Here is a 26,855-nt window from a genome sequence, read left to right as displayed (position 1 = left end):
TTGAGATTTTCTCCTTGTGTTTCAGCATTTTGCAATGATGTGCCTGGTGTTGATCTCTCATTTTGTCCATTGAGTCCATGAGCTTGAAGTCCATTGAGCTTCTTGGATGTATAGAAAAATGTTCTTCAATAAATGTGGGTAGTTTTCAACTATTTTTTTCTTTGAAAAATTTGCCTACATTCCCATTACACATATATTGATAATCTTAATGGTGTCTCACATTCACATTACTCTGAACTCTATTGTTCACGTACATATATGTGTGGTAAAATATACATAAGATAGTTTGCCATTTTAACCATTTTTAAGTGTACAATTAAGTGGCATTCAGTATATTCACAGTGTGGTACAGCCACTATCCAATTCCAGAACTTTTTCATCATCCCAAACAGAAACTCTATACCCATTAAACAATAGCTTTCCATTCTCCACTTCCTCCAGCCTCTGCCAATGTCTGTAATTTTTTGTTTATGTCTGGCCAACTTTTATACTTTAACCATAGCAACTTCCTTTTTATCGGGCTTTCATGGGAGGAAGGCAATTCTTTGGCTTAAAGGTATAAGTTGAAGAAAATTACTATCTGAGGAAAAATAAAAAATATAACACAGATGGGGATGGGAACGGTGGTGAATTTCATTTGAAAGGATTTTTTTTAATACAGAGAGAGAGAACACATGTGCACGAGTAGGGGAGGGGCAGGGGGTGAGGGAGAGAGAATCCCAAACAGGGTCCACACTCTGCATGGAGCCTGATGCAGGGCTCGATCTTACGACCCTGAGATCATGACCCATGCTGAAATCGAGAGTCAGACGCCTAACTTACTTAGCCACCCAGGGGCTCCCATTTGAAAGGATTTTTTGAGTAGCTCTGGGGTCAGAAATTGTCCAATATGAAGTTGATATTCAGAGCCTGATAGATAGGAAAAAGGGAACATACATAATAACCAAAAGACGCATGAAAAGATGCTCAGTATCACTAATCATCAAAGAAAGGCAGTTGAATCCCCAATGAGATATCACCTTATACCTGTCAGAATGGCAATTATTAAAAAGCAATCTTGTTGTTTAACTCTGATACTATCGCAAAAGTGTTTCTGCAAAATGCTTCATCTTCAAAGAGATTCATGGAGGGGCACCTGGGTGGCTCAGTGGGTTAAAGCCACTGCCTTCAGCTCAGGTCATGATCCCGGAGTCCTGGGATCGAGCCCCACATCGGACTCTCTGTTCAGCAGGGAGCCTGCTTCCTCCTCTCTTTCTGCCTGCCTCTCTGCCTACTTGTGATCTCTATCAAATGAATAAAATAAAATCTTTTTTAAAAATTTTAAAAATTTTAAAAAAGAGATTCATGGAAAGGACTTTACAAGCACAAATTTTTTTGATAACTTTAAAATCATAAAATTAAACGGGGTACAAATTTCCAGAATTAATAGAAAAACTGGATTCAAGCAGAACAAATACTAAGTATATGCAACTGAATGAAATCACAGCAATGATTATGACTTTTTACTACTTCTTGTTTGAATTACTGCTGATTCCCTAATGTTTTGTTTTTCCAGACCTAAGGCAATGCCTTCTCTTAAATTATCTATGACTTATAGCAATTTGGTAAAGGATAGTTTTGTAAACAAAGATGAAATATTTACCTTTCCTCCGTAATTATTCCCTCCAGAACTCAGAAACTCAAGAGTATTTTCATAAGTTCAATAAGAATCTGTTTTCTTCATAACGGGACACAACTGGAAACACTGCCCATATGACCAAGGGTTTGATTAGAATGTCATATTTGAGGGAGACGAGCATAGACTCAGATACGACCACACAGCTTTCAGGAACTGCTTGGATAAATCAGTCTGCTCATAGATAAGTAAGGAAGGTCACTTCCTTTTGCTAATTGGGCCAACCTTTCAGATGGCTGGATTTGTTGTCAAAACCCCCTACCCATCCACGATGCTAGAGACCTCTGGTCCTCCCTGTGACCCATCTCTCTTCTATTTCCAACTACTCCCCACTCTGCCTTCGAAGTCACCTAAAGGAATCTGCCTTTCACGGCCAGAGCATCCGTGCCTCATGTTTACCTTTCTCCAATTATAACTGTACCTGCCCAATCAGACACAAATGCCCATGCAAATCACAGCACGTTCGCACCCCTGTGCTCTTATGATTACAAATCAGATGTGCCCACAATCGCCATCTCACCAATGGCGGCCATCCTTGCAAAGCCAAAGTTGTTCCTGATCATAGAATCGCCCTTGATCATCTTGTAGCTGGACAAGGTGTCCGCGCTGTGGCCAATGCCACATGCCCCACACTTCCGGGGAAGCTGAAACTCGGCGACATAAAGTGACCGAAGAGGCTACTTGGCTTACAAAAGCAATTCCTTCAACAGGGTCTTTCTCTGACTTGATTTTGATTGGTGTGGGTCTTGGGGACCATGGCTCCAAAGTGCACCCAGACAGTGGAAATGGTTCTGCTTATAATAAGCAGAGCTGGCTCCCTAGCACACTGTATGCCCTCAAAAGCTCCAGATGCACGTTCACGGCCACTAAGAACCCAGCCCACAAGCTCCCCAGGAATGGAGAGTCAGTTTCTAAGACTAAGGCAATGACCCACTAAGCAGCTGTGAGCCTGAAGTCATGACCTGTGCTTACCACAGAGCATCAACAAACACTGAGACCTTCAGGGACCAAGTGGGGAGGGGCGCCAGGGCTGTACATTTATCTTTTTTCTTTTTAAAAATATTTTATTTATTCATCTGACACAGAGAGAGAGAGAGAGAGAGAGTGCACAGGCAGGGAGAGCGGGAGAGGGAGAAGCAGGCTCCCTGCTGAGCAGAGACCTGACATGAGGCTCGATCCCAGGACCCTGGGATCATGACCTGAGCCTAAGGCAGAAGCTTCACCTACTGAGTTATCCAGGTAGCGTCCCGCCAGGGCCTTAAATTTTGATCTTGTCCTCAGAGGAGCAAAACGTTGGATTAAAAGTGGGAGAATTGTTTAAAAAAAAAAAAAATCACAAGGCCACAGAAGGAATCAGTTGTGTTCTGTCCCAGTCAGCAAACAGACCTAACACGCAACCCAACTTCGGGCTTGGCTGCTCCCAGGTCACCGGACCTTCAGTCCCTGAGTCTGAACTGTTCTGCACCAGCTGGTGGTGGGGGGACCCTGACATGGGAAGAGATCATTCAGTCCCAGGCCCCCACCAGCAGGGGGACTTCTTGACTCAGGAAAGGGACTTTCAGCCCCGGGGCCCCAACTTGCAGGGGACCCCTGATATGGGGAGGGGAACTTCAGCCTCGGGTCCCCCCAGTGAGGGACCCCTGATGCTGGGGAGGACCTTCAGCCCCAGGACCCCACCAGGGATGGGAACTCTCTGTCTCGGGAGGGATCCTTCAGCCCTGGCTCCCCACCAGCGAGGGGACCCCTAATGCAGGGAGGGATCCTTCAGCCCAGGTCCCTACCAGGGAGGCGAACCCCTGATATGAAGAGGGGACCTTCAGCCCCGGGTCCCTACCAAGGAGGGAACCCCTGATGCAGGGAGGGATCCTTCAGCCCTGGCTCCCCACTGGCACGGGGACCGCCTGATGGGGGGAGGGGGCCTTCAGCCCCGGGGTCCTCACCAGCAGGGAGGACTACCTGACCCAGGAAGGGGACCTGACTGGATCCCACCCAGTTCTCACTAGAAGCCCACACACCGCACCCCAGGCTCCGAGGCCACAGTGTGTGCCACTCTGAGCAACTCTGCTAGGTGGGATGCTGGAAGAAATTGTAGGGTTTTTTTTCTTTTTGGCAAAATAATAAATTATGTGAGATTGGCAGATAGTTGTTGCTGATATATTTTTCTCTCAATGTTTACAGAACTTTTCAAAATAGAAAAATTAAAAAAAAAAAAGAGTTTATTTGTGAAAGAGAGCACATAAGCGGGGTGAGGGAGAAGAACAGTGAGAGGCAGAGGGAGAAGCAGACTCCCCGCCAAGCAGGGAGCCTGATGCAGGGCTCAATCCCAGGTCCCTGAGATCATGACCTGAGCCGAAGGCAGACGCTTAACCTGAGCCACTCAGGCTGAAAAAAAAAAAAAAAAAAAAAAAAACAATTTTACACACCACACAATCACTGGGGTCCTTGAGGATCTGCACACATTTTTGGGGGCTAATTGGCTTTCAGTTTCGAGACCTGGTCCCCGCCTTAAAGATGGCCGACATTCCGTCTGCCACCTGAGGTGGCTGGAATTAAGGACGAGATTCCACTTCAGAGAAGGCAGGCCTTCTGTAAAGGGACCGATAAAGCCCCTGAAGCAGAAAGGCAAGGGCAGAGGGGAGTGGGGCTGAGCAGAGGGCCTCCGCTGGGAGGACCAAGAGCCCCTCCAGGTCCAGCATTCCTCCATGCTCACCAAGGGGAGGACTGCCCTGTAACAGCAGTACGTAGCTCTGAAGGAAGAACTCTCTTCTAGTAGTTTGCAGAACCTGAAGAGGGTGCCCAATGGCTCCTCGAAGGGATCCTGGAGTACCCGGGATCCCAGGGAGGTGATATCCTTCCTTGGTTCATGAGAAGTCCTGGCCAGCGGTCCCAGGTCCCGGAAGGCACCGCTGAGGTTGTTTTTCAAGGGTAGCTCTCCACTAAGACGGGCCCGCATGACCACACTGGAGTTGGTGACACGGGCTCCATAGTGACCAGCCCAGAACTGCGTGTCCTGGCCCCAGTGTTTGAAAGACACAAAGCGAACGCCGGTCTTGATGTTGGAGAACACGTGGGTGACCTGAAAGTAGACGCGGTTGTTCCCCTGCTGGACGGGATGGGGGGAAGAAGAGGATTCCATCCAGGACGTTCAGCCTGGCATCTAGAAAGCTGGACAAGGAGTTGGTACACACAACCACAGTCGTCTCGGGCTCCCCACCAGTCAGAGACACAGATCTCAATCTTGCTGCTATCTAGAAGCTCTGGCCACAAACCCTTCTCCACCAGGTCCAAGACCTGTTTTTTGCGACACCACTTGTAGGAAGACACGAAGCAGTTCTGCGAGGGGGCCCCGGGCACCTGTGTCAGGTTTACCTCCACCACCCAGCCCTCCCCACCGTGCTGCACCGTCCAACCCTGGAGGCCTTCCTGGCCGCAGGGATTGAGGATGAGGTTGCGCCCGAACGGTCGGAGCTCGCAGAAGCGGCTCAGGAGGACGCGCGGCTCAAGAGGACGGGCCGGAGGCATCTCAGGAGGCCAGGCCTGACGTCGAGGCGCGCCGGCAGGCAGCTGCGGACAAGCGGCAGCAGGGCGCCCTGCTCCCGGGCCAGGATGCGCATCCACAAGCCTGGCTGTCCAACAGGGCACGCCAGTCCCGGCACACCCGGCGGCAGGAGGTTCGCAGCGTGCGCGGGGGCACGTGGCTCAGCACCAGCAGAAGCAGCTCCGGGGAGAGCCGGCTCAGGTCCAGCACCTCCTCGGGTTCCGGCTCCCGCGCGGAGACCCGGGCGCGCCGGCGTCGGGAGGCCCCGGCGTCCATGGTCCACTCCAAGAGCAGGGGCGGCGGTGACCTGGATCAGAGCCCAGGCTCCTCGCCGGCGGCTCTCTCCTGTCCTAACAGTATCTTCCTCTTTGTAGTTTCAGCCCAAGCCTCTTTTGTAAAGGAGAAGTCGTGACTAATTTTGGAACAGAAAGCCCTCGCAGAAGAGGCTGTGGCCGCGACTGTCCCAGAGCGGCCGCGCGCTCGCGCCCTCCTGAGGTTCCGCTTCCCGCAGCAGCCGAGAAGCGCCGCCAGCCACCCGCACGCCCCACACCGCTCAGCGTTACAGCCAGCGGAGGGCAGCCTGCTTAGTCTAGAGACCGCCGCTGACGTCACGGGGCGCGGCCAGTGGGGCGGGGCCAGAACGTGGAGAGAACCAATGGGCTGGAGGGGCGGGGGCAGGCGGGGCGGGACCTTGGCGGCAGGACCAATGGGCCTGCGGGCTGGGGGCGGGGCGGGCGAGGAGACCCCCCCCCCCCACCCCGCGGCGCAGGACCAATGGGCTGGCGGGGCGGGGCGGGGCCACGGGGTTCCGCCCCGGCCTCCGTCTTCACACCGAGCTGCAGCGCGGCTGCCTCGGAGGAACCGGGCCGGAAGCGAGAGCCGGTGCGGGTCAGCCAGCTGCCGCCATGGGGAACCGCGTCGCGCGAGAAGACTTCGAGTGGGTCTACACGGACCAGCCCCACGCCAGCCGGCGCCAGGAGATCCTGGGTGAGGCCGGGCTCGCGCCCCGTTATGTGCGCGCGGCCTCCCGCCGCCGGGGCGCGCTCTCCGCGTCGGCCTGGCGCCCGGGCGCCCGCGGCCCGTTAAAGAGCCGGTGGGGGATAGCGGCGGGCCGGGTCCCGGGGGCCCCGGCGGGGAGGTCCGGGTGTTCCCGGCAGGGAGGGGGCGCTCGGGGAGGCGGGGGTCCCGGCGGGGGCGTCCAGGGGGCTTATGGCGGGCGGGGGGCTTCCCGGCGCGCCCAACCACGTCCTTGGCTCGGAGAGCCTCCGGCGCGGGCCCCGGGAGCGCGGGCGCCGGCGGGTGCGGGGCAGGGCGTGGTCCTGGGCCTGCGAGCCCCGCGCCGCCGCGCTCCCGGGGGCTGACGCCGGGGAGGGGCCGGGGGGCTGCGAGAGGGGGCACGCCTGGAGGCCGCGAGGACCCGCGCACGGAAGATCGGCCGAGCTTAACCGGCTGCTCCCGCACTGGGCATCCAGGACCCTTCGCCCTTGGCTCGCTAGGCCTCGGTGGGCCCTGCAAGTGGAGGGCGCGCTCAGCTGCCGGGAGCTGCTCCCAGGCCGCTCCTGACGCCGGGGCCGGGCACTGGTGAGTGGGTTACAGACACCACCCCGCTGGGCGCTCGCAGGAACTAGTCCCTGGTACCCCCACTCTAACGACGACGAGTAGGTAAAGAGTGAGGAGGGGTGCAGGGGTTCGGATCGAGGCAGATGCTCTCCATCTCTTCGAAAAAATCAGGAAGCCAACGGGTGCCAAGTCGAATAGGAGGAATGTTTTCTCACAAAGCCCCTACCTGGCTTTTCTTCTCAACATCCATTTGCCCAGTAAGCAGAGAAAGTCAGCCCAAATTTTGCTGGGGTGTCTAGAGTTAGGAATTTCATGCTTTTAGAAATCGGAGTTAGTAGGTCCAGTTAAATGGATTTTTAAAAAATGGAATCAGTAAATCGGTAGCTTGAATCTTTACAGTTGCTATTCAGGATAGCCTTTTAAGAGACTTCGGTTATTGGGTGTGTGCTTTCTTTTTATTTTTAATTAAAACGTATCGTTTGCATGATTACACAGGAGAGACAGCGTCCGATGCATTTGATCTATGCCTTAGACAATCAACACGCCTGGTAAGAACAGTGCGGTGTCCACCTTGAAAAAGACCCAGTGCCTCAGTACTGGAACTTAGCCCTGGATTTAATATTCAGATAATCAAGGAAGTGAAAAGGTGCCTATTGATGCTTATCTTGACAATGAGCCTTTTCCCATATACTTAACATCACTGAACCATTTCACTGGGAAAGTGAAAGGATGACAGATTCCTCAATAAAAATATAGCCCTTTTCCCTGCAGGTGCAAATACTGCTCAGTATCCCATTTCAGGAGTGGAGATGGAATAACCGCAGGAAAGATGAGAAGACTTAAATGATAAAGAGATTATTCTGGAGTTGGCTGGGTTTTGGCAGGGGAGAGAGAGCCATGAGAGAACGTGGATGTTTTTTAACAACTGACATCTGTATGCTAAATGTGTGTTTGGAGTTATATTTAAAGTTCATTTGAAAGGTGGCTCAGTCGGTTGAGCATCTGACTCTTGATTTCAGGTCAGGTTCAGGGACATAAGACCGACCCCCTCCTCCCTCCGCCCAAGCCGGGTTCCGGGCTGGTGTGAAGTCTGCTTAAGATTCTATGTCTCCCTCTCCCCGCCCCCCTCAAAGGAAAAAATAAATCAAAAAATAAAAGAAAAAAAAAATGACCTCCTTAATGAAGGCTAGGAACGAGACCGTTATTAGTGGGTCAAGTAATACAGCACAAGAAATGCTCCTTTTACTGCCCATCCATAGGGAAACCGTGTTTTTTAACAGCTTCATTAAGAGACAATGCACGAACTATAAAATTCATCCATTTAAAGCGTACAATTCAGTGTTCTTTAGTGTGTTCACACAGTTGTGTAACTACCAGTACAGTCTAAGTTTTAGAACATTTTTGTCTTCCCAGAAAGAAACCCCATACTCAAAAGCTGTTCCTGTGTTCCCCAGTCACACTCCTCAGCACTAGGCTACCACTAATCTACTTTCTGTCTCTGGAGATTTTACCTATTCTGGACTTTTTTTTTTTAAGATTTTATTTTATTTGAGAGAGAGAGCATGAGCAGGGAGACAGGCAGAGGCACAACCAGACACCTTGCTGCGTAGGGAGCACAGCATAGGGCTCCATCCCAAGACCCTGGGACCATGACCTGAGCAGAAGGCAGACGCTTAACTGACTGAGCCAACCAGGGGCCCCTATTCTGGACATTTCTTATAAATGAAGTTACACAGTCCTTGGTCTTTTGTGACTGGCTTCTTTCCCTTACCATTATGTTTTCAAGGTTCATCTATGTTGTACTAGGTCAGTATTTTATTCCTTTTATCCGCCAAGGAAAAGTCCACTGTATGGCTATTTCACATTTCATTTATTCATTCTTCAGTTGCTAGACTGTGGGGTTGTTTTCACCTTATGACTACTACGAGTAATGCTGCTGTGACCCCTTACGAGGAAGTTAGTAGATGGATGTGTTTTCATTCCCCTTGGATAGCTGCTGAGGAGTGGAATTGCTGGGCCGTTGGTAGCTCTGTGTTTAGCATTTTGAGGAACAGCCAGATTCTTCCAAACCAGCTGACCGTTTTACACTGTCACCAGCAACTTGTGTGGGTTCCGGTTTCTTCATATCCTGGTTACTGCCTGTCTTTGTCATTGTAACCATTTTAGCATGTGTGAACCGGCGTCTCATTTTGGTTTCAGTTTGCGTCTTCCTAACAACTGATAATGTCAAGCATTTCTCATGTGCTCATTGGTCATTTGTGATTTTGGTATAGTATCTAAGAAATCACGAAGGTTATGGAGATTTACTTCTGTTTTCTTACGAGAGTGTTACAGTTTTCTTGTATTGAGGTCTGTGATCTGTAACTCAAGTTACTTTTTGTGTATGGTGTGAGGAAGGGGTCCATCTTCATCCTTTTGGATGTTCATAACCAGCACCATTTGTTGCAAAAACTCTTCTTTCCCTATTTAATTATAGCGGTACCCTTGTATTGATTTTTATGTACTAAAATAAGCTTTGCCAATATTTGGTACGGAATTACTTGGAGCAACTTGATTTGTCTGAGAATGAGGCATGTGAATTTCATCATTTTAGACTTATCTAAAATGTGTATTGCCTTCTGTCCTATGTCAGATGTGTCAGTTTAACCAAGTTTTAAATAAGGTAAAGATGCTGGAGCAGAAACACATAATACTACTTACTGAATGAATTCTTCAAGGAATTCTTTCTTATCCACCATTTAACTGAACAATTGTTATTCTATTGTTGGAGAATTGCTCCCCAAATGCTCATATTTTACTGAATGACATGGTAGGAAAATTAGTTTTAGACAAATTCACTTTTAGGCCTGTAGGGTTACTTTTTTTTTGTCTCTTGCCTCCAGAATTATTCATAGTTGATAAAATGGACTAAACCAATGAAGATTAGAGTTTAGGGAGCAGAGAGAGAAAATGGGGAGTTATCCACTTGGGTTAGTTCTACCCTCATGTCATATAAAACTGACTTCAGTAGTCTGCTTTGCAGTATAAGCTCTCGTTGAATTCCTTGTTTCACATGTAGAGGAATGAGGATGAAGCTGCTCCTTTCCCTTCTTTATCTGAATGACCGGGCTCAAGAAGAAGGTCCTTTCACCTCATGCTGTCCTGTGTCATACCTACTCAGCAACACATAAAACCAAAGACCCTGGGGCTCCCTCTTGTTGTGGGAGGAGGGGGTGGGTAAGATCCAGAGAGGAGTGTGCATTTGCCCTTAGAGGACACTTGCCTAAAATGCAGAGATTCTGTTATTGGCCTTTTTGGTCATATTTGGATATTTGCATGTAGCTTCAACAGTGCAAATAAGAATCTGACAAATTAGCACCGTGCAGTTCTCACACATTATCCTGATTTCCTGATGCCTGTCAGGAGGCCACACAGGCAAAAATCTTAGCTATCTGAATGTCTAAAAATAGGGAAGTGGGTAGAAGTTACAACTGGCAACTAGAAGTGATTCCATCATTATAAAGGAAATTATAAGATCTAAGTATGTGTCTTTTACAACAAATATATATCGTATGTAAGTACATTGCATATACATGATACATAAGTATATACATATGTTGTACCTTCTGTCAGACACTGGAATAGATTTATCAGACTATGATCGCAACTTTGCAAAACTTACCAATTTTATATACAAAGAACTGTTAGGGGTGAAAAGGGAATTGGGTGCCATGAAATCTTTACTCATTTGTGATTTTCTTTCTGTTCCATGTGGAGTCTAGATTTTGAGGCTCATTTTTCCTGCACAGATTTGTTGTGATGTGGTATTTGGTAACTTTACTATTGGAATATACTCCTCCCTGTAGTGGATAAAGCCTCTAGTGGAGGGCATATCATGATTGGGAAAAAGGAAAAAATTAATTAATGCATTAATTTAATGGGTATTGATTTAATCATAATTGCAGAACCAGTGTGTGCTCTTCTCAGTTCCTGGTTTGTTTGTTTTTCTTTACAGCAAAGTATCCAGAGATAAAGTCCCTGATGAAACCCGATCCCAACTTGATCTGGATTATAACCATGATGGTTCTCACCCAGCTGGTTGCATTCTACTTAGTGAAGGACCTGGACTGGAAGTGGGTCATATTTTGGGCGTATGCCTTCGGCAGCTGCATTAACCACTCCGTGACTCTGGCTATTCATGAGGTCTCCCACAATAGTGCCTTTGGCCACTACAGAGCTATGTGGAATCGCTGGTTTGGCATATTTGCCAATCTTCCCATTGGCGTTCCCTACTCAATCTCCTTTAAGAGGTATCACATGGACCATCATCGTTACCTTGGGGGGGATGGCATCGATGTGGATATTCCCACCGATTTTGAAGGCTGGTTTTTCTGCACCACTTTCAGAAAGTTTATATGGGTGGTCCTTCAGCCTCTCTTTTATGCTTTTCGACCTCTGTTCATCAACCCCAAACCCATTTCTTACCTGGAAATTATTAATACGGTGATCCAGGTCACTTTTGACATTATAATTTACTACGTTTTGGGAGTTAAATCTTTGGTCTACATGTTGGCAGCATCCTTGCTGGGGCTAGGTTTACACCCGATTTCTGGACATTTCATAGCTGAACATTACATGTTCCTCAAGGGACATGAAACCTACTCGTATTATGGGCCTCTGAATTTGCTCACCTTCAATGTGGGTTACCATAACGAGCACCATGACTTCCCCAACATTCCTGGAAAAAGCCTTCCACTGGTAAGTAAAGAGATTTGACACAAACTCTTAATTTCTGGGGGTTTTATGGCCAACATCAGTCTCAGCTTTCCCATTTTAAAAGGAATCTAGTAGGGACACGTGGATGGCTCAGTCAGTTACACGTCTGCCTTTGGCTCAGGTCATGATCCCCTGGGTCCTGGGGTCGAGCCCCACCCCTCCCCCCCTCAGGCTCCCTGCCCAGCAAGGAGCCTGTTTCTCCCTCACTCTCAAATAAATAAAACCTTAAAAAATAATAAAACAAAAGGGTTCTGGTGTATTTTGCCTATCTAAACTCATCAAAGCAAACGACAGGTGTGCATCCTTTGTGTGCCCTCCTTAGAGTCATCCACATTCCCTCTGAGTCCCAAAGCCTAGCAGTGGCCCTTGGGTCCGGAGTGCTGGAGGATCTGCCGACTTATAAACTATGTCAGAGATTGAGAAAGGAGTTCTGTGCAAAGTGAGCTCAAGTTCACCTTGCTTTCATCGCTGTTACATTGATTGGCTAAGATTTATGTGTTGGCTTGTTGGGAAATGCAGACATCCCACGCAGTTGGCCCGTGCATTAAAAAACAGTTTTCAGGGTGGCAAACTTTTTGCAGGCAAGGCCTGCCTGTTCCCCACGTGGCAGTGTATTGTTTGTGGAGGACGTGAAAGAACACAGCTTGAGCCCCCATCCCTCCGTCCTCTGCAAAGGCCCACCTTTGTAACTTCGCTTATCTTTTTGGTGAATTCTTTTATTAGAGTTCCCTTCCTCAGAATCAGTGGCTTTTATAGTTTATTACCAAAAAGTGTTTCCATAATTCTAAAAAGGGGAATATGTATGAGATGTAATACTAGTTTTTTTTTAATTTTTTAAGCTCTGATATAAGGGAGTTAACTTTTTTTTTTTTTAGATTTTATTTATTTATTTGACAGTGCAAATGAGCACAAGCGGGGGTGGGTGGAGGGAGGGATAAAGGGAGGGAGAAGCAGACTCCCCACTGAGCATGGAGCCCAATGTGGGACTCGATCTGAGGACCTTGGGATCATGACCCGAGCTGAAGGCAGATGGTTAACGACCGAGCCATCCCAGGTGCCCCATGGGAGCTATTGCCAAATATTTTATGCCATCATATCTACCCAATTGAATTTAATGGATTTCCTCATAAGATTTTAACTATTGACGTGATTACAAACAAATGAGAACTAAGTGTGACGTCTGATTACGAGTGGATTCCCACTCGAGGAGAAGAAAGGTCTAGAGAGGACATTGGATCAGTGGGGAAGCTTTACATCTATAGTGTATCACAGAGAATATTGTATTGCTGTTAACTTTCTTGGGTGTGAAAATAGCATGGTGGCTTTGTAGGAGAACGTCTTTGTTCTTAGGAGGTCCGTGTTGAGTATTGGGCTGGCATGTTAGGGTGAGATGTCACATGTCTGCGGCTTGCTCTCCAAAGGCTCAGCAGAGAGAGCATATTAGATGGTGTATGTCCATGCAGAGACAGGAAGCGACTTACGGTGGTGGTGGGCCTGGGTGAAGGGCATAGAGGTGTCTGTTCTGCTCAACTTTTCTGCAGGTGTCACATTTTTCAAAATAAAATGTTTGGGGAAAAACCATGCGACTGGAGCCAAGTTTGAAAGCAGGTGTGATGTGTCTCGTGTTGCCTGACCTGTGCACACGCCTGACGGCAGGGCAGGCCTCGTTCGCCTCTTTACTAAAGAAGTGAATTTCCCCTTACTTTCAAAGAGGGTACAAAGCTGGTTGCCCTTTAAACAAAATCAACATTAACCACAGAGTTGATCCTTGAACAACACAAGGAGCAGGGGCACCAAGTCCCCACAGGGTTGAAAATCCACATGTGACTTTTGATGCCCCCGAAACATAACTACTAGCCCACTGTTGACTGCAAGCTGAACCCTGATGTAAGCAGTCGGTTAACACGTATTTTGTACGTTATACGTGTCATATACAGTGTTCTTGCGATGAGGTAAGCTCGAGAAGAGAAAGTATTAAGAAAATTGCAAAGAAGAGAAGACACGTTTACAGGACTGCACTGTGTTTAGTGAAAACACGTCTGTGTATACGTGGACCCATGTGGCTCAGACTGTGTGGTTCAAGGGTCAACTGTACCTTAACTTATGGGTTTCTTTCTTTTTTATTTTTTTAATCTTCTTTTAAAAGATTTTATTTATTTATTTGAGAGAGAGACCGCAGGGGGAGGGGCAGGGGGAGCCCAATGCGGGGCTCGATCTCGGGACCCCGGGATCACAACCTGAGCTGAAGGCAGACCCTTCACGGACTGAACCACCCAGGTGCCCCCATCTTACTAGGTTTCTTGAACATTCCCCAACCCGAGAATTTCCTTGCTTCAGACATCACTTGCCGCAAGTCCCATGGTGAGCAGTGTCTGTTCCCTTCCTGCCTGCTGCCTGCTATCACAGTCCTGAGCTGCTGTGACAGGTGTCCTCAGAGCTCTGGTCTTCCCTTAGTGGCTCTTCCTGTCAGGTGTGCATCAGGGAGCATTCTGTGCTGTGTCCTCAGCAAATCACTGCTATTTCTTGGATCCTTATATTACGGTGGTTACAGTGCACGATGTTAACAGGTGTGTGTGACAAGGTTTCTTGTAACAGCTTTAGTAAGATATAACTTACATCTGTAGCTCAGCTATTTAAAATGCACTATTCGGGGCCACGCGGGCAGCTTAGTCAGTGAAGTGTCTACCTTCAGCCCAGGTCATGATCTCAGGGTCCTGGGATTGAGCCCTACATCGGGCTCCCTGCTCAGCAGGGAGCCTGCTTCTCCCTCTGCCTCTGCTGCTTGCTCGCTCTCTCAAATAAATTAATTAATTAAATCTTTAAAAAAAATAATAAAATCAGACGCGCCGTTCAGAGCTTGATGGGACAGTCTGTGATCCTAGAGGGTCGAGTATATGTCACTGTCGAACTGCTCTGTGCTGGAGTCCGGCCGCAGCTCTTACATATGAGCATTTGGGGAGGGAGGTGGCCAGAGGGTGGTTCCTCTTCTTGGTGCTTGTGTCCGGCGTTGGCCGTCAAGTCCGGTCTAGCCGGACTCCGCCAGCACTCCCTTTTGCTTGTCTGCCCTCGCAGGTGAGGAAGATCGCCGCTGAGTACTACGACAACCTGCCCCACTACAACTCGTGGATTAGAGTCCTGTATGACTTCGTGACGGATGACACCATAAGTCCCTACTCGAGAATGAAGCGGCATCAGAAAGGCAAGGTGGTCCTGGAGTGAAGGTCCTTTGAACTCAAGGAATTCTCTGTGGAGCTTCATGAGGGCTGCAAAGTGGGCTTTCTGCGCTATTAATCGAAGCCCGGCGAGGCGGAGAGGCTCCTCGTGTGGGTCCCAAGCGTGAGCCCCGCGGTCCCCGGAGCTTCCCCGGCTTCCCACCGTCAGCCTGTCCAGCCCGCGCTCAGCTTTGCTCCCACGGAGCGTGTGTGTCACATCATCATTGTTGAGGACAGTTTCCCTGATGCCTGACATTTTGTAAGCGTATCGTAAAGAAGCTTTAAAAAAAGCTATTTCTAGTACATTATTTTCACTATAAAGTTGTACTTTATTAAAACAGCTAATAAACTGAGCTATTAATCACAGTAGTATTTATCACATTTTCATACTTTACTGTCTTTATATAATACAGTACTGGGGTGAGTTTACTTTAAAATGCCGCCACCCCCTCTAAAATCTGGAAAGATCTTTCCCTATAAGCTGAATTTTTAACTTTTACTATTGTAAGTGGAACTGAGACGATACACTCCTGAATCCTGCAGAGCCTCATAAATAAATAAAGGACTTATTGAGATCGATCACATCCAACACTGAACTTCCTTTTCCAGACGCAGCGACTCTCAGATTAGAAGTTGCTCCCCCTGTATTGCAGCAGGATGGGGGTGCGGTCTGACAGCAGACAGCTGGCTTCACAGGGCCAGTACCCCGGGCCGAACTGTGTCACTGGGGTAAACAGAGTGTGACGTGGTGAAGTGTTCTATTTTTTCATCTTCATTTTTTTTTTTTTTTTTTTTTTTTAATTAGAAGGAGAGAGAGAATGTCACGCAGCCTCCACACCCAGCAGGGAACTCAACTAGGGGGGAGCTCTCGTGACCCTAAGTTCATGACCTGAGCCAAAATCGAGTCGGTCACCCTAACCGACTGAGTCACCCAGGCACCCCATGGTGAAGTATTTTAAAAATAATAACGTGGTATTCATCAGGCTCTCTGCTTCTCCCTCTCCCTCTGCTGCTCCCCCTGATGGTGCTCTCTGTCAAATAAATAAATAAAACATTTTTTTTAAAAGGAAGCCTGGGTGGCTCAGTTGGTCAAGCTAAGCCTTTGGCTTAGGTTGTGATCCCGGGGTCCTGGGATCGAGTTCCGAGTCACGCTCTCTGCTCCTCAGGGAGCCTGCTTCTCCCTTTCCCTATGCTGCTCCTCCCACTTGTGCTCTCTGTCAAATAAATAAAATATTAAAAAAATAAAATGTATCAGAAAAATCAAGTAGTCTGCAATTTGTACAGAACAGCAATCCTCAAGCACCCTTTTTTTAAAATAAAGATTTTACTTATTTATTTGCCAGCAAGCAAGAGAGAGAAGGAGCAGGAAGAGCATCAGGCAGAGAGAGAGGGAGAGGGAGAAGCCAACTGCCCGCTGAGCAGGGAGCCCGATGTGGGACTTGATCCCAGGACCCTGGGATCATGACCTGAGCCGAAGGCAGATGCTTGACCGACTGAGCCACCCAGGCGTCCTTCTGAGATGTTTCAAAGTCTGATTCCTGTAATAATCACCAGCTGCACTGTATCCTCGCTCTCAGAAGGCTAGGCAAACCTGCTCTACAGACCTCATTTCATCCCCAGAGTACTTTGCTTTTCCTTCCTGGCCTTCTCACCTGGGAAAATTCCTAGGATCAAAACTATTGCTTCAAGAACCATTGAGTTCACGGTTGAGAGTGATAATAGCACCAACTCTACAAACACCCTCGCTCAGTGAAACAGCATCTGGGAAATGCACCCATCGCTGTGATGCATTAAGTCGACTATGTTCTCTGGCAGGCAGGCCTCCCACTCTCCCGGCCTGCAGAACTCGAGCCACTGGTTTCACTCGGCTCCCCATCCGGCTCGGCCTTCTCTGAGCCCAGTTACCGTGGGGCCACGGTGCGCACACTGTCCTCCTTCCCCAGACCTGCTGTCAGCTGTCACGTTACCAGTTCTCATTCGGGTGGCAGGTCTCCTGACCAGTCCAGTGCCCAGCTGCCCATTTAGCCCATCATTTCTGTCCCTGGCAGTGACTTTTCCAAAGACAGATCTAGGACTCTTAGGGGGCGGTAGGAAGGCTGATCCTAGCGCCTCTAGAGCACCAGGGTTGGGCATGAGAAATCCTGTGGCTTTGCACAACTCTCCTCTGCCTACATCTTTTCCTCCTGGTCTGCTTCGCTCATCTTCGGAGCTCATGCCAGGCCTCTGCAGCCCTTTCCCACTCCCTGGCAGGTCAGCCGCCACTCTTTTGGACTCTCCAGAAGATTCTGTGGCCCCACAGACTGTTTAGAAATGTGCAGATTGTTTCCCCATGAGGCAGTCACTCCTGAAGGGCAGGAAGATCTTTACTTCTGTTTGCCAAACCTCGCAGGGTCAACAAGGGGGGAATAAAAGGAGAGCCACGTGCAGAACAGAGCAGAAGCTGGAGGGGAGGTGGCTGACCTTGGAGGGGGGTGTACTGTGAACAGTGGACATTTGCCGAGATTCCCTGACCTCTGCTGGGCCTGCACTAGCTTACCGACCCTTCCCGTTGGATAGAGCACTGTTCCTATCCTCATCGTGGACAGGAGAAGACAGGCTCAGCGGGATGGAGTCAAGGAGCCCGAGGCCACACTGAGTGAGCTGCAGCTCCCACCATGGGACTCGAGAGCCAGAAGCGTCGGAGCCCGGCGTGGACGGGCATGGGAAAGAACATGTTCCCTCTGCTGTCAGCCACCCTCCTCCGGTGATCCTGCGGGTCAGGCTGCATCTCGGGGGTCTGACTTCTAACAAAGTCAAAGTCTTTTTTTTTTTAGAATTTGGCTTTTTACAGAACACGTTACAAAAGAGGTTTAGTGAAAACGACCGAAGTCCACAGCCTCCTCGGCCTCCTGAGATTCTTCTGTGTGCCCGCATCCTCTTCGGGGGCGCCAGTGTGGAGGGGGCAGGGCCACCGGCCCCCCCCGCTGCCGAGGCAGGTGAGGATCCCGATGTTGACATTGGCCAACAAGCCCGGCCAGGAAGGCTCAGTATTTACACCGGCCGCCTACACGAGGGCATTGCTGTCACCTACGTGACTGTGCCCAGCCCATCACGGTGTGCAGCACGAGGCCCCAGCCCCTGAGCAGAAGCTGAGCAGAAGGCCCATCTAAACTTTGCTGTGGGACATTAACAGGTAAATTCATAGCAAAAGCGCATTTCCTATTCACTCCCCGGGCATGTGGCCAGCGTTGCATCAGGCAGTGAGGATGGGGCCCCAAAGAAAGAGCCAATGCTCCAGCCCTGGGATTGCGTGTGGAATCCGAAATCAGTGTCTGAAACAGGGTAGCCCGCGTGGCCGTGGCTGGGGCGAGGGGACTCAGGGCAGCCACCAATGCCACACCCACCCTGCAGGTCACCCGTCGTGTGTACCCTGTGCGGGGCTGGCCAGGGAGGGACCCTGTGCGCCGGCTCAGGAAGAAACGGCCAGAGAGACGCGTGCCCGCCCCTCCACCTGCCCGGCTGACTTGGAGACTCCATGTTCAGACAAAGAAATGTGTCGCTTCTTGTCTGGCTGGGAAAGTCTTCCAGGAGCTAAGCTGAGTCATGTGGAATGAAGCAGGGAAGCGAGGATGGGCCGGCAAGCCCTGAACACCCCTCAGAAACCCCAGGACAGAAGCAAAGACCCTCTCGGAGGCCAGTGGGGAGGGGGGAGGGGGAGGGCAGCGCACCCCACGGGGCCGAGGCTCCGGTTGAGGAGGGCACAGTGCCTGAGGGCCGCCCTGACAGGGAGAAGGGGCAGGATGTGCGGGGCAGGGCAGGCTGGCACGCTTCCTGGGAAGTTAATGACAGGGCTGAGGGAAGAGGAGGATGGGCGCGGCGTCTGACAAAAACGGGCTCTGTGCTTGCCAAGCCCGCTCTGGAGGAGCTGATGACCCAGCGGAGGGAAGCTTCCCGACGCCCACATGTAAAAGCAACAGTGCTATTGGGCAAGTGGCCACGAGCACAGGCTGGCGTGATTCGGTGCACAAGACCCAGAGCAAGAGGTGGGACCCCTGCCTGAACTGCTGGGCGCCTTCCTGGATCTGGGGCACAAGCCTGGCCTTTTCTCCTCAGGGTAGGACCTGCACAAACACCAACGGTGTGTTCACAGTTTCCTTGTGTCGGAAACCCTCTGTGGGAAAGGCCTAGAAGAACTGCATGGCCCTCGGTGCTGGGTTCTAAATCCCCCTAGATCAGCACTGTGCGAATCCAGGGAGGGCTCTGTGGTCTCCCTCCCACGGCGGCTGGAACAGGCCGTCAGGAAGGCCTGAAGGAGACCCAGGGGAACGAACCATCTGTCACAGAGGGAACAGGACAGTCTTGCGTCGGGTTAGTGGCTGAGGCCCCACATTTCCCTCCCAGGTAGCAGCTGAGAGATTTGGGCGCAAGGGGGTGTCTCCCCTCCCAGCCTGACAGGTGCTATGTGCTTCCACGGGATGGGCCCGAACAAAACCCAAATATCCATGATCCCTTGGATCCGGGGGTACTGGGCAGCCTCACATATCCTTCTGTTGACGGAGCAGAGAAGCAGGATCACGCACTAGGAAAATCTCTGCCCTCTTGGAATGCAACCATCATTGTCCTTTTAGCTCAATGTCAAGTACGTGATCTTTTATCCTCGGTTAATGGAGGAGGATGAGAGCCAAAGTTCAGCACCCTGCATCAGGTTGGCCGGCCAGCGTATTCTCCGAGGCATGTTCCCAGCTCCGGTCCTCCTGCCCCTACCCTCCTGCCCCGACCCTGTTCCCCGGGCAGATGGAGGGCGCTGGGCCATCCAGCCTGGAACCCTGGGTCTGGCCAGGAGGATGTTCTTCCTGGGCCGAGGGCTGAGGGCCGAGGGCCCGGTCCCACCCTCTCGCCAGGCTTCCCACCTCCTTCCAGGGAGACAGCTCAGACTCCTGGCTGCGCTTCTCCAGGAAGTCAGTGGCATTGCTCCAGACCCTGGCGGGCCTGGCTCTGTGCAAGCTTGCTGAGCACATGAACGTGAGCAGGTGTAGGGCGGTCTTCACCGCCTCACAGAACCACATGTTGCGAGGCAAACTACTTTTCTGAGTAAAGGTCACTGGGGGCCCAGGTGCTGCTAATTCCCAGGGAATCCTGCTTGGGGATGGGGGTGGGAGGCCGGGCAGTGACTGCCCCCCCCACGTGCGGTCAGTCCTCACACTGGCATCGTTCTCATTTTCCAATCAACAAAACAAATTCAAAGTCCGTGACATTTTTCTTTAATTTGGAGCCCTCTCCCTAATGAGTCTGACACCTGCAGTTTCCAAGGACAGAATAGGCGGGCCACTCTCGGGAGCGCACGGGCTGGGCGGGAGTGGCCTGAGAAGTCCCCCACGCGTTCTCCGAGGAGTGTTCCTGCGGCCGGCAGGGCACATCTCATCAGTTTTCAGAGCAGGCTCCGAAGCACACAGCTTTCCGAGCAACGCCGCTCTGCAGGGGACGTCACACAGCCAATCTGGGAAAAGCCGACAGGACCTGGGCCCAGATTGCAAAACAAGAAAGGTGGGCGGACACGGGGATGCAGGGACACGAGACCCCCAGTCCCCTTGACCCGGTTTATAAGCCTTGGCTGCAGACCCAGCTCCAGGGCCCAGGGCAGAGGCCTGGGAAGGGACCCCGGCCAGGTCACCGGTGTCTGGGGGCACTATGAGGACACTGTGTCACCTCTATATATTTCAGAGAGCAACGGGGAAGAAAAACAGGTTGGAGCCTGTGTGCCCGTGGCAGGTTATAACTCCTCTGAGCAGCTTCCCCATCCTCAGTCTACCTCCCAGCACTGCTGGGATGTTTTGTGGGATCGTCGGGTAAAGGCACGGTCACTGCCCGGGTTCCACTGTGATGGCTCCTACTGCCACTGGGAACACCAAGGTGTTGAAACTGGTTGTCAGGATTGTTCCAAACCACAGTGGTTACTGCATGCTGCCCAAACTCTTACAGGAGCTTTAGGAGCTTTTTTTTTTTTTTTTTAAGAATTTAAAAGAATTGGGGTAAAAACACGTAACATAAAGCTTACCCTCATACCCGTTTCTAAGTGGGCAGGTCGTGCAGGTCAGTGGTGTTAGGAATGTTCGCATTGCTATTCAGTCCAGCCCCAGAACAGCCCCAGCCCCAAAACGGAGCACGCACACCCGACAAACAGCTCCCCACCTGCCCCCTCCTGCCACCCCAGCGCCCCCATTCCACTTTCTGTGAACGTGGCTGGGTGTTTCCTCTCTAAAGCAAGCCCGGCTCTTCACGGCCCATCGATACCCAAAATAGACACTCCATGGGAGGCCTGGTTTTGGCGGGAGTGGTCAGGCACTGGTCAGGGGTCAGAGGGGAGACACGGGGGACAGTCCTGGCTGCGCCGTGTCTGCTGGTCTGTCCGCCGCCAGGGCTCCGGGGCTTGGGCTGTGCACTGAGGCTGTGCGTCCATGACTGGATACCTCCCGGAGATCTCGGAGCGAGATCCTGGTAATTCACAGGTTTTCAATGTACCCGATTTGAATAGACACTTGTCCTTGTACTGGAATGGTCCCATGAGACTGGGTTTTCCAGCCACGGCTGGCCACGAATGTGTGCGGAAAGTGCAGACGTGCCGGTGGCCACGGGGTGGGGTGGGTGGGGACATGGGAGGACCGGCCTTTCACCATGCCCTCACCGCCACACCACCCCCACACACGTGGGCGAGCATAGCCACACGTGGGCGAGCATAGCCACACGTGCGCGCGCGCGCACGCACACACACACACACACAGACGTGCATGCACAGGCTCTTGAGGCCCCGTGGGAGGCGGCCTCAGGTCCCCCACGCACAGGCGTGTTCTAGCCACAGTGTCTGCTTTCTGCCCTGCACATGCTCAGGACTCCGAGACTGCAGGGCCTCTGGGTGCCGCTGCCAGGAGCCTGGATCTTGGCCAGGCCCCTTCCTTCCCTGCCCTCAGGGCTCGCACAACGCCTTTCCTCACCCACTGCCTGAGGTGGGGTTTCTCCTGAGGCAAGAATGTGGGTACACACAGCTGTGTTTGGAGGGTGACCCTTGGGAGACATGGAATGGTGTCAGCAAAGGACAGAGGTAGCCCCAGGAGCCTGGGTGGACACGTCTCTACAGCCCTGCTGCAGGAGCAATTCACACAGCCTTCCATTTGTTCTGTCTTCTGGGTCCACGTTTACAAGAACAGTCTTTTAAAGGTCCCCGTGCAGGGTGAGGGAGTGAGGTGTACGTCTGCCGACTCCCGTGCATCTCCAGTTGACAGTGTCTGCTGGGGACACAGTGTCTGCAGGTGAGGGGACAGAGGAGACCCTGAGGCAGACCCAGGAAGGTCCCGACATGACAGGGACCCAGGCCCCCAGAGCGGGCAGGAGCCGGGCACTGAAGGTTGGCGATGTTCCCTGTGTTTTCACGGAGCCACACATGTCCTTCTAGAAGAGCACCCCACAAACTCGGGTCTGCTTTATCTTCTTCACATGCACATCGCTCTCTGAGGCCATCCAACTCATACCTGCTTCTCAGTTACAGCCCCGCATGCCCCCCATGCTCCTGCTGAAGTTCAGCGAGCTCGCGTGCTCAGACCTTTGCTCCCTCCCCTTTGCCAGGCTGCCAAGGGGCTGGGGGATGCCGGGAGCATGGCATGAGGCGGACTTCCCCAAATGGGGTCCTGAGAAGCTGGTTGCCACCCCTCACCCTTTATTGATGCAGAGGTCTGGTCATGAAATTGTTCAGGGTCAGAGACCCAATGTGTGTGTTCCCAGTGTTCAGGGCCGGAGTCCCGACACGATTATGATGGTATCAGGGCCCGGAGCTGGACCTGTGCCCGAATTGGAGGGGAGCTGCCAGAGCATGGAGAGGAGGCCATGGGCCCCGTGGAGAGAACGCAACTGCATCCAGTATCAACATGAAGCCTGCCCTGCTGCCACCTTGGTCCCGGATTCCCAGAAACCAGCACAGCAACCAGCAGCCTTTGTCGTTCAAGCCGTGCTGCGGCCAAAGCGGACGCAGACAGATCACATGGAGCACCGCATGCGCGGGAAAATCCTGAGTGTTTTCACCAACAGCAAAGAAGAGGATTTAGAAAACAAAACAGGGGCGCTGGGGGCTCAGTAGGTTAAGTGTCTGCCTTGGGCTCAGGTCATGATCTCAGGGTCCTGAGATCAAGTCCTGCAACAGGCTCACTGCTCATCAGGGAGTCTGCTTCTCCCTCTGCCTCCCCCCACTCGTGCTCTCTCTCCCAAATAAATAAGTAAAATCTTAAAAAAAAAAAAACCATAAAAAACAAAACAGACAAAAAGAAACTCCATGGACCTCGAGCGACCTGCCCAGTGTGCTCTGCTTCTCATCAGCCTCCCATGGCGTTGGGTGTCGAGCTTCAGGAAGGGGATGTCCCAACGATCGGAATGGCCTGACAGGCCGCGTTGGCCTGCGGAGCTGGGGGCGACCTTCCTGCTAGTGTCCCTGCCAGCAGGTGCCTCTGGGGAAGGGGCGAGGCAGATGGATTTGTCCCAAGGCCCCTCTGCCTCCTGGACACACAAGACCAACTTCACGGGAAGTGATGGTAACCTTGGATCAGGGACAAGACCACTCAACCCATCCGACCAGGGGCAAACTTGGGGACAAACGTTCGAAAAATGGTAACAGTGGTGGTGTTTGAATATGGGATTATGGATGGCTTGTATACCCTTTTGCCACTTTCCCATCAATTTCTAGGAGTTCCTGTAGCCACAAAAAAATAAATGGCAGAGTCGTCCGCACATGTATGACAGACGTTCTCCAGCTCCTGAGCTGGTCACTCCACCTGGGCCCTGGACTTCCCCTTCGTCCAGGCGACCCACAGCCAGCACTTCTGAGGACTCGAGCCTCTCTCCTTTGATGAGTCACCGCTCTGCCTTGTGACTACACTTGGGGCATTATTTAAACCTTAGACCTTTAAACTTCCCATAATTGTGCTTTGTTTCCTCGAAGAAAGGGATTTTCAGCGGGGGAGACTTGCCTGACTCCCCTCTGACTGTGGCCAGCTCCTTGCGCGCTCCAGGGTCACTTTCCTCCTCTGCTGAGGGAGGACAAGAGCAACACCTCCCACCCAGGAGGCCTGGGAGAACCGAATGGGTTAAAATTCAGCCCCGAGGCCGCACATCACTGTTTTTCACGCTTCTGATGAGAAAGCTCGTGGAACGCTGGGACTAAGTGGACAGCCTTTCCTCCCTTGACTGGGGGGCCCCTGGTCTCTTAGGTGGTGTGAGGCCGGGTCGGAGGTCACACTCGGAGCCCGCACATTGGCCGCCCCGTGGTTCATGCTTCCCAGCGCGTTCCCTCTCGTGACACATCTGCACACCGCAGTGCACTAGCCCCCGGTGGCCCCTGACCACTCCACCCCTGCCCCTGCTCTGTGTGCTGTGTTCTCAGCTCACCAAACTTGCCCCCCACCCCCGGGAGAGATCATGGGACAGGCTGGGGTTCTGCTCAGAGCAGCACCGCCAGTGACCGGCACGGAGCCTGGCTCGGCTCACGGCACATGCCTGTCCATAAATATCTGCTGAGCAGATGAGTGAAACCTCTCCTCCCAGTTACGTTTCTGCCCTTCAGACGGTGGCCGCCAGACTCAATTAGGAGTCTGTGAACTTGGCTGATTGCCATTTGCTGTGGGAACCTGGGACAGGCTCTCATGGCTGGAGACCCGACATGATTCCCAAAGCATCTCCTTCCTTTGAGACCTGGCGGGTCCCACGAGGCCCACAGCAACAGAGCGAGAAGGTGCGTGAGCTCCACAAACACCTGGTGGCTGCAGGGGAAGGAAAGCAGACAGCGAGGAGACAGAGGCATTGTCTGCTTGCTCTGAAACCACTCGCACACAGATCTCATCTTGTGCAGCGGGCGGGCACTCATGCATCCGCGCCAGCCGACCCCTGCAGGCGAGCGCATCTGCTCGGTGACTCAGGGCTGGCTGCCGCCCAGCTCTGCCCGTCCGGCGGTTGCTGTCTGCTGGGCTGAACACACAGAAAGGTGGCTCCGTGACTTAGAGCCTGATAATCACCAGCCCTCCGCCCACCCGGCTGGGTTGTTCTTCCCCAAAGCAATCCCTGAATCTCTGTTTTCACTGGGAAATATATCATAAGTACAGGAAAGCACGGAAAATGTATACATACACCTTAGAGTCGTTAACAGAAACAAAGCGAGGGTGAGGGGGCACAGGGGACGCCAGTCGGGGGTACAAAGTCTGCGTCGCACCATGAGAATGACGATGGTGTTGTGCAGTGCCCGTGCTTATTAACTATACAAGTTACAAGTTCTATAGTTACAAGTAACTATACTACTTACAAGTTCGGAAGGACAGTCCATCTTGTGTCAATTGTTCTTATCACAAATAAGGAAATTAATTAAGAGGGCGGGAGGTGCTGACAGATTTATGGCATAGGCTGTTGCAATCGTTTCACAGGTGGGTCCTTATCTCCAACCTCATCAGGTCGTAAACAAGGCTGCATAGCTTTTTGGATGCATCTGCGCCTCAGTACAGTAGACAAAGAAAGAATGAACAGAACACACATCACAGAGGACCCTGGAGCAGCCCTCCCAGAGGGGACCATTATCCCGACTTTTGTGCATCTTTGTTTTTATGAAGTTTTTTTTTTTTAAGATTTTATTTATTTGACAGAGAGGGACACAGCGAGAAAGAGAACACAAGAAGGGGGAGTGAGAGCGGTGCCTGGGTGGCTCAGTGGGTTAAGCCTCTGCCTTCGGCTCAGGTCATGATCCCAGGGTCCTGGGATCGAGCCCCGCATCCGGCTCTCTGCTCAGCAGGGAGCCTTCCTCCATCTCTCTCTCTTGCCTGCCTCTCTGCCTACTTGTGATCTGTGAAATAAATAAATAAAAAATCTTAAAAAAAAAAAAAAAAAGAAGGGGGAGTGGGAGAGGGAGAAGCAGGCTTCTGGCCGAGCAGAGAGCCCGACGTGGGGCTCTGTCTCACGACCCTGAGATCATGACCCGAGCCGAAACCAAGAGTCAGATGCCACCCAGGTGCCCCCCAAATCTTTTAATTAGAAAATGCTTTTAAAATTGGAGTTAACATACAATGTTATATTCATTTCAGGTGCAGAACATACATTCGATGATTCTATACGTTCCGCAGTGCTCGCCCTGGGCAACCACATGATGTTGTTAGGATGCTACTGACTGGTTTCCCCATGCTGTGCTTGCATTTCCGCGACTTATTGGTAACTGGAAGTTTGTGCTCTTGATCCCCTTCACCCAAACCATCAGTCCTCTGCATTCAGGCGTGTGCGTCAGTTGGTTCTTTAGATTCCCCATACAAGTGAGATGATGCAGTAGCTCTTTGACTCACTGCTTGGTCTTACCCATGTGTGGAGGTGCAACAGGCCTACAGTTGTTCCGAAGAGCTGAGCAGGTCCGAGCCTTACTTTGTAGGACCCTGATGCCCCACTGGCTGCCGGTCCCCACAGGCAGCTGGAGCAGAGCCTGGCTTCATTCTCCATGGGGTGCCCTGAGGGTTCGCCGGAGGCACATGGCAGGGCTCCGTGTGATCTAGGTGCTACCCGTCCAGCAGCGAGATGCTCAGAACAGAGTGGGCTGCTCTGGCCTTTTTGCCTCCAGACTCGCGCTGGCTGCCAGAGGCTGAAGTCTGTGTGCTCAGGTGCTTGGGAAGCAAGGTGCTCAGTACTCCAGGGAATGGACAGAAGAGGACAGAGAAGTGGGTCAAGCACATGGTGGGCGTTCCATCTTCATGTTTAAAGCACTGCTCTGTGGTCATGACCTGTGATGACCTGTGCTCAGGCTGCCCAGACCCACCACCCCTCTCCAGAGGCTCCTGGAAGAGGGCCTGCCACTGGGCTTAGGGTTGCAGAAGCCTAGGGAAGGTCAAGTCCATGCCTGGAAGAACTCAGGTGCGCACTGGCCTGCTCGTGGAAAACCTGCCACAAGAGGTGAATGGCAACCCCAGGCCCTTGGCACGATGGGGGAGTGCATCCAGAGTCTTACCGCCTGGAACCTGGACATGAGGCCTGGGTGCCTGGCTCCCTCCACAGGGGACTGCAGCCTTAGAGGGTGTGCGAGCTATTTGTGGGTGCTGAGGAGGCCGGGCAGGGAGTCCCCGGTCCTGCTCCCCTC

The 26,855-nt window shown here is 51.8% G+C and overlaps 1 protein-coding gene and 1 pseudogene across 5 annotated transcripts; one reads left to right on the top strand and one right to left on the bottom strand.

The window, feature by feature from the left end:
• Window positions 1-2,160: 2,160 nt before the first annotated feature.
• LOC111150704 lies at window positions 2,161-5,569 on the bottom strand (annotated as a pseudogene).
• Window positions 5,570-6,028: 459 nt separating this feature from the next.
• Window positions 6,029-15,324, top strand: LOC111150825 (delta 4-desaturase, sphingolipid 1). 5 transcript variants are annotated; one of them, XM_022508446.1, is made up of 4 exons: window positions 6,602-6,794; window positions 7,269-7,321; window positions 10,768-11,510; window positions 14,601-15,324. In XM_022508446.1, exons 3-4 carry the CDS (start codon window positions 10,794-10,796, stop codon window positions 14,745-14,747), a joined length of 864 nt encoding a protein of 287 aa, XP_022364154.1. In that variant the 5' UTR covers window positions 6,602-6,794; window positions 7,269-7,321; window positions 10,768-10,793; the 3' UTR covers window positions 14,748-15,324. The 5 variants fall into 5 exon arrangements, with proteins under 5 accessions (XP_022364151.1, XP_022364154.1, XP_022364153.1 ...); XM_022508443.1 differs by lacking the exons at window positions 6,602-6,794; window positions 7,269-7,321 and adding an exon at window positions 6,029-6,200; XM_022508445.1 differs by lacking the exon at window positions 7,269-7,321.
• The last annotated feature ends 11,531 nt before the right edge of the window (window positions 15,325-26,855 follow it).

Source organism: Enhydra lutris, unplaced genomic scaffold, assembly GCF_002288905.1.
Source record: "Enhydra lutris kenyoni isolate GAN:26980312 unplaced genomic scaffold, ASM228890v2 scaffoldscaffold24, whole genome shotgun sequence".
NCBI classification, from domain to species: domain Eukaryota; kingdom Metazoa; phylum Chordata; class Mammalia; order Carnivora; family Mustelidae; genus Enhydra; species Enhydra lutris.
Note: the sequence above shows the minus strand (reverse complement) of the source record. Positions and strands in the feature narration are given on the sequence as shown.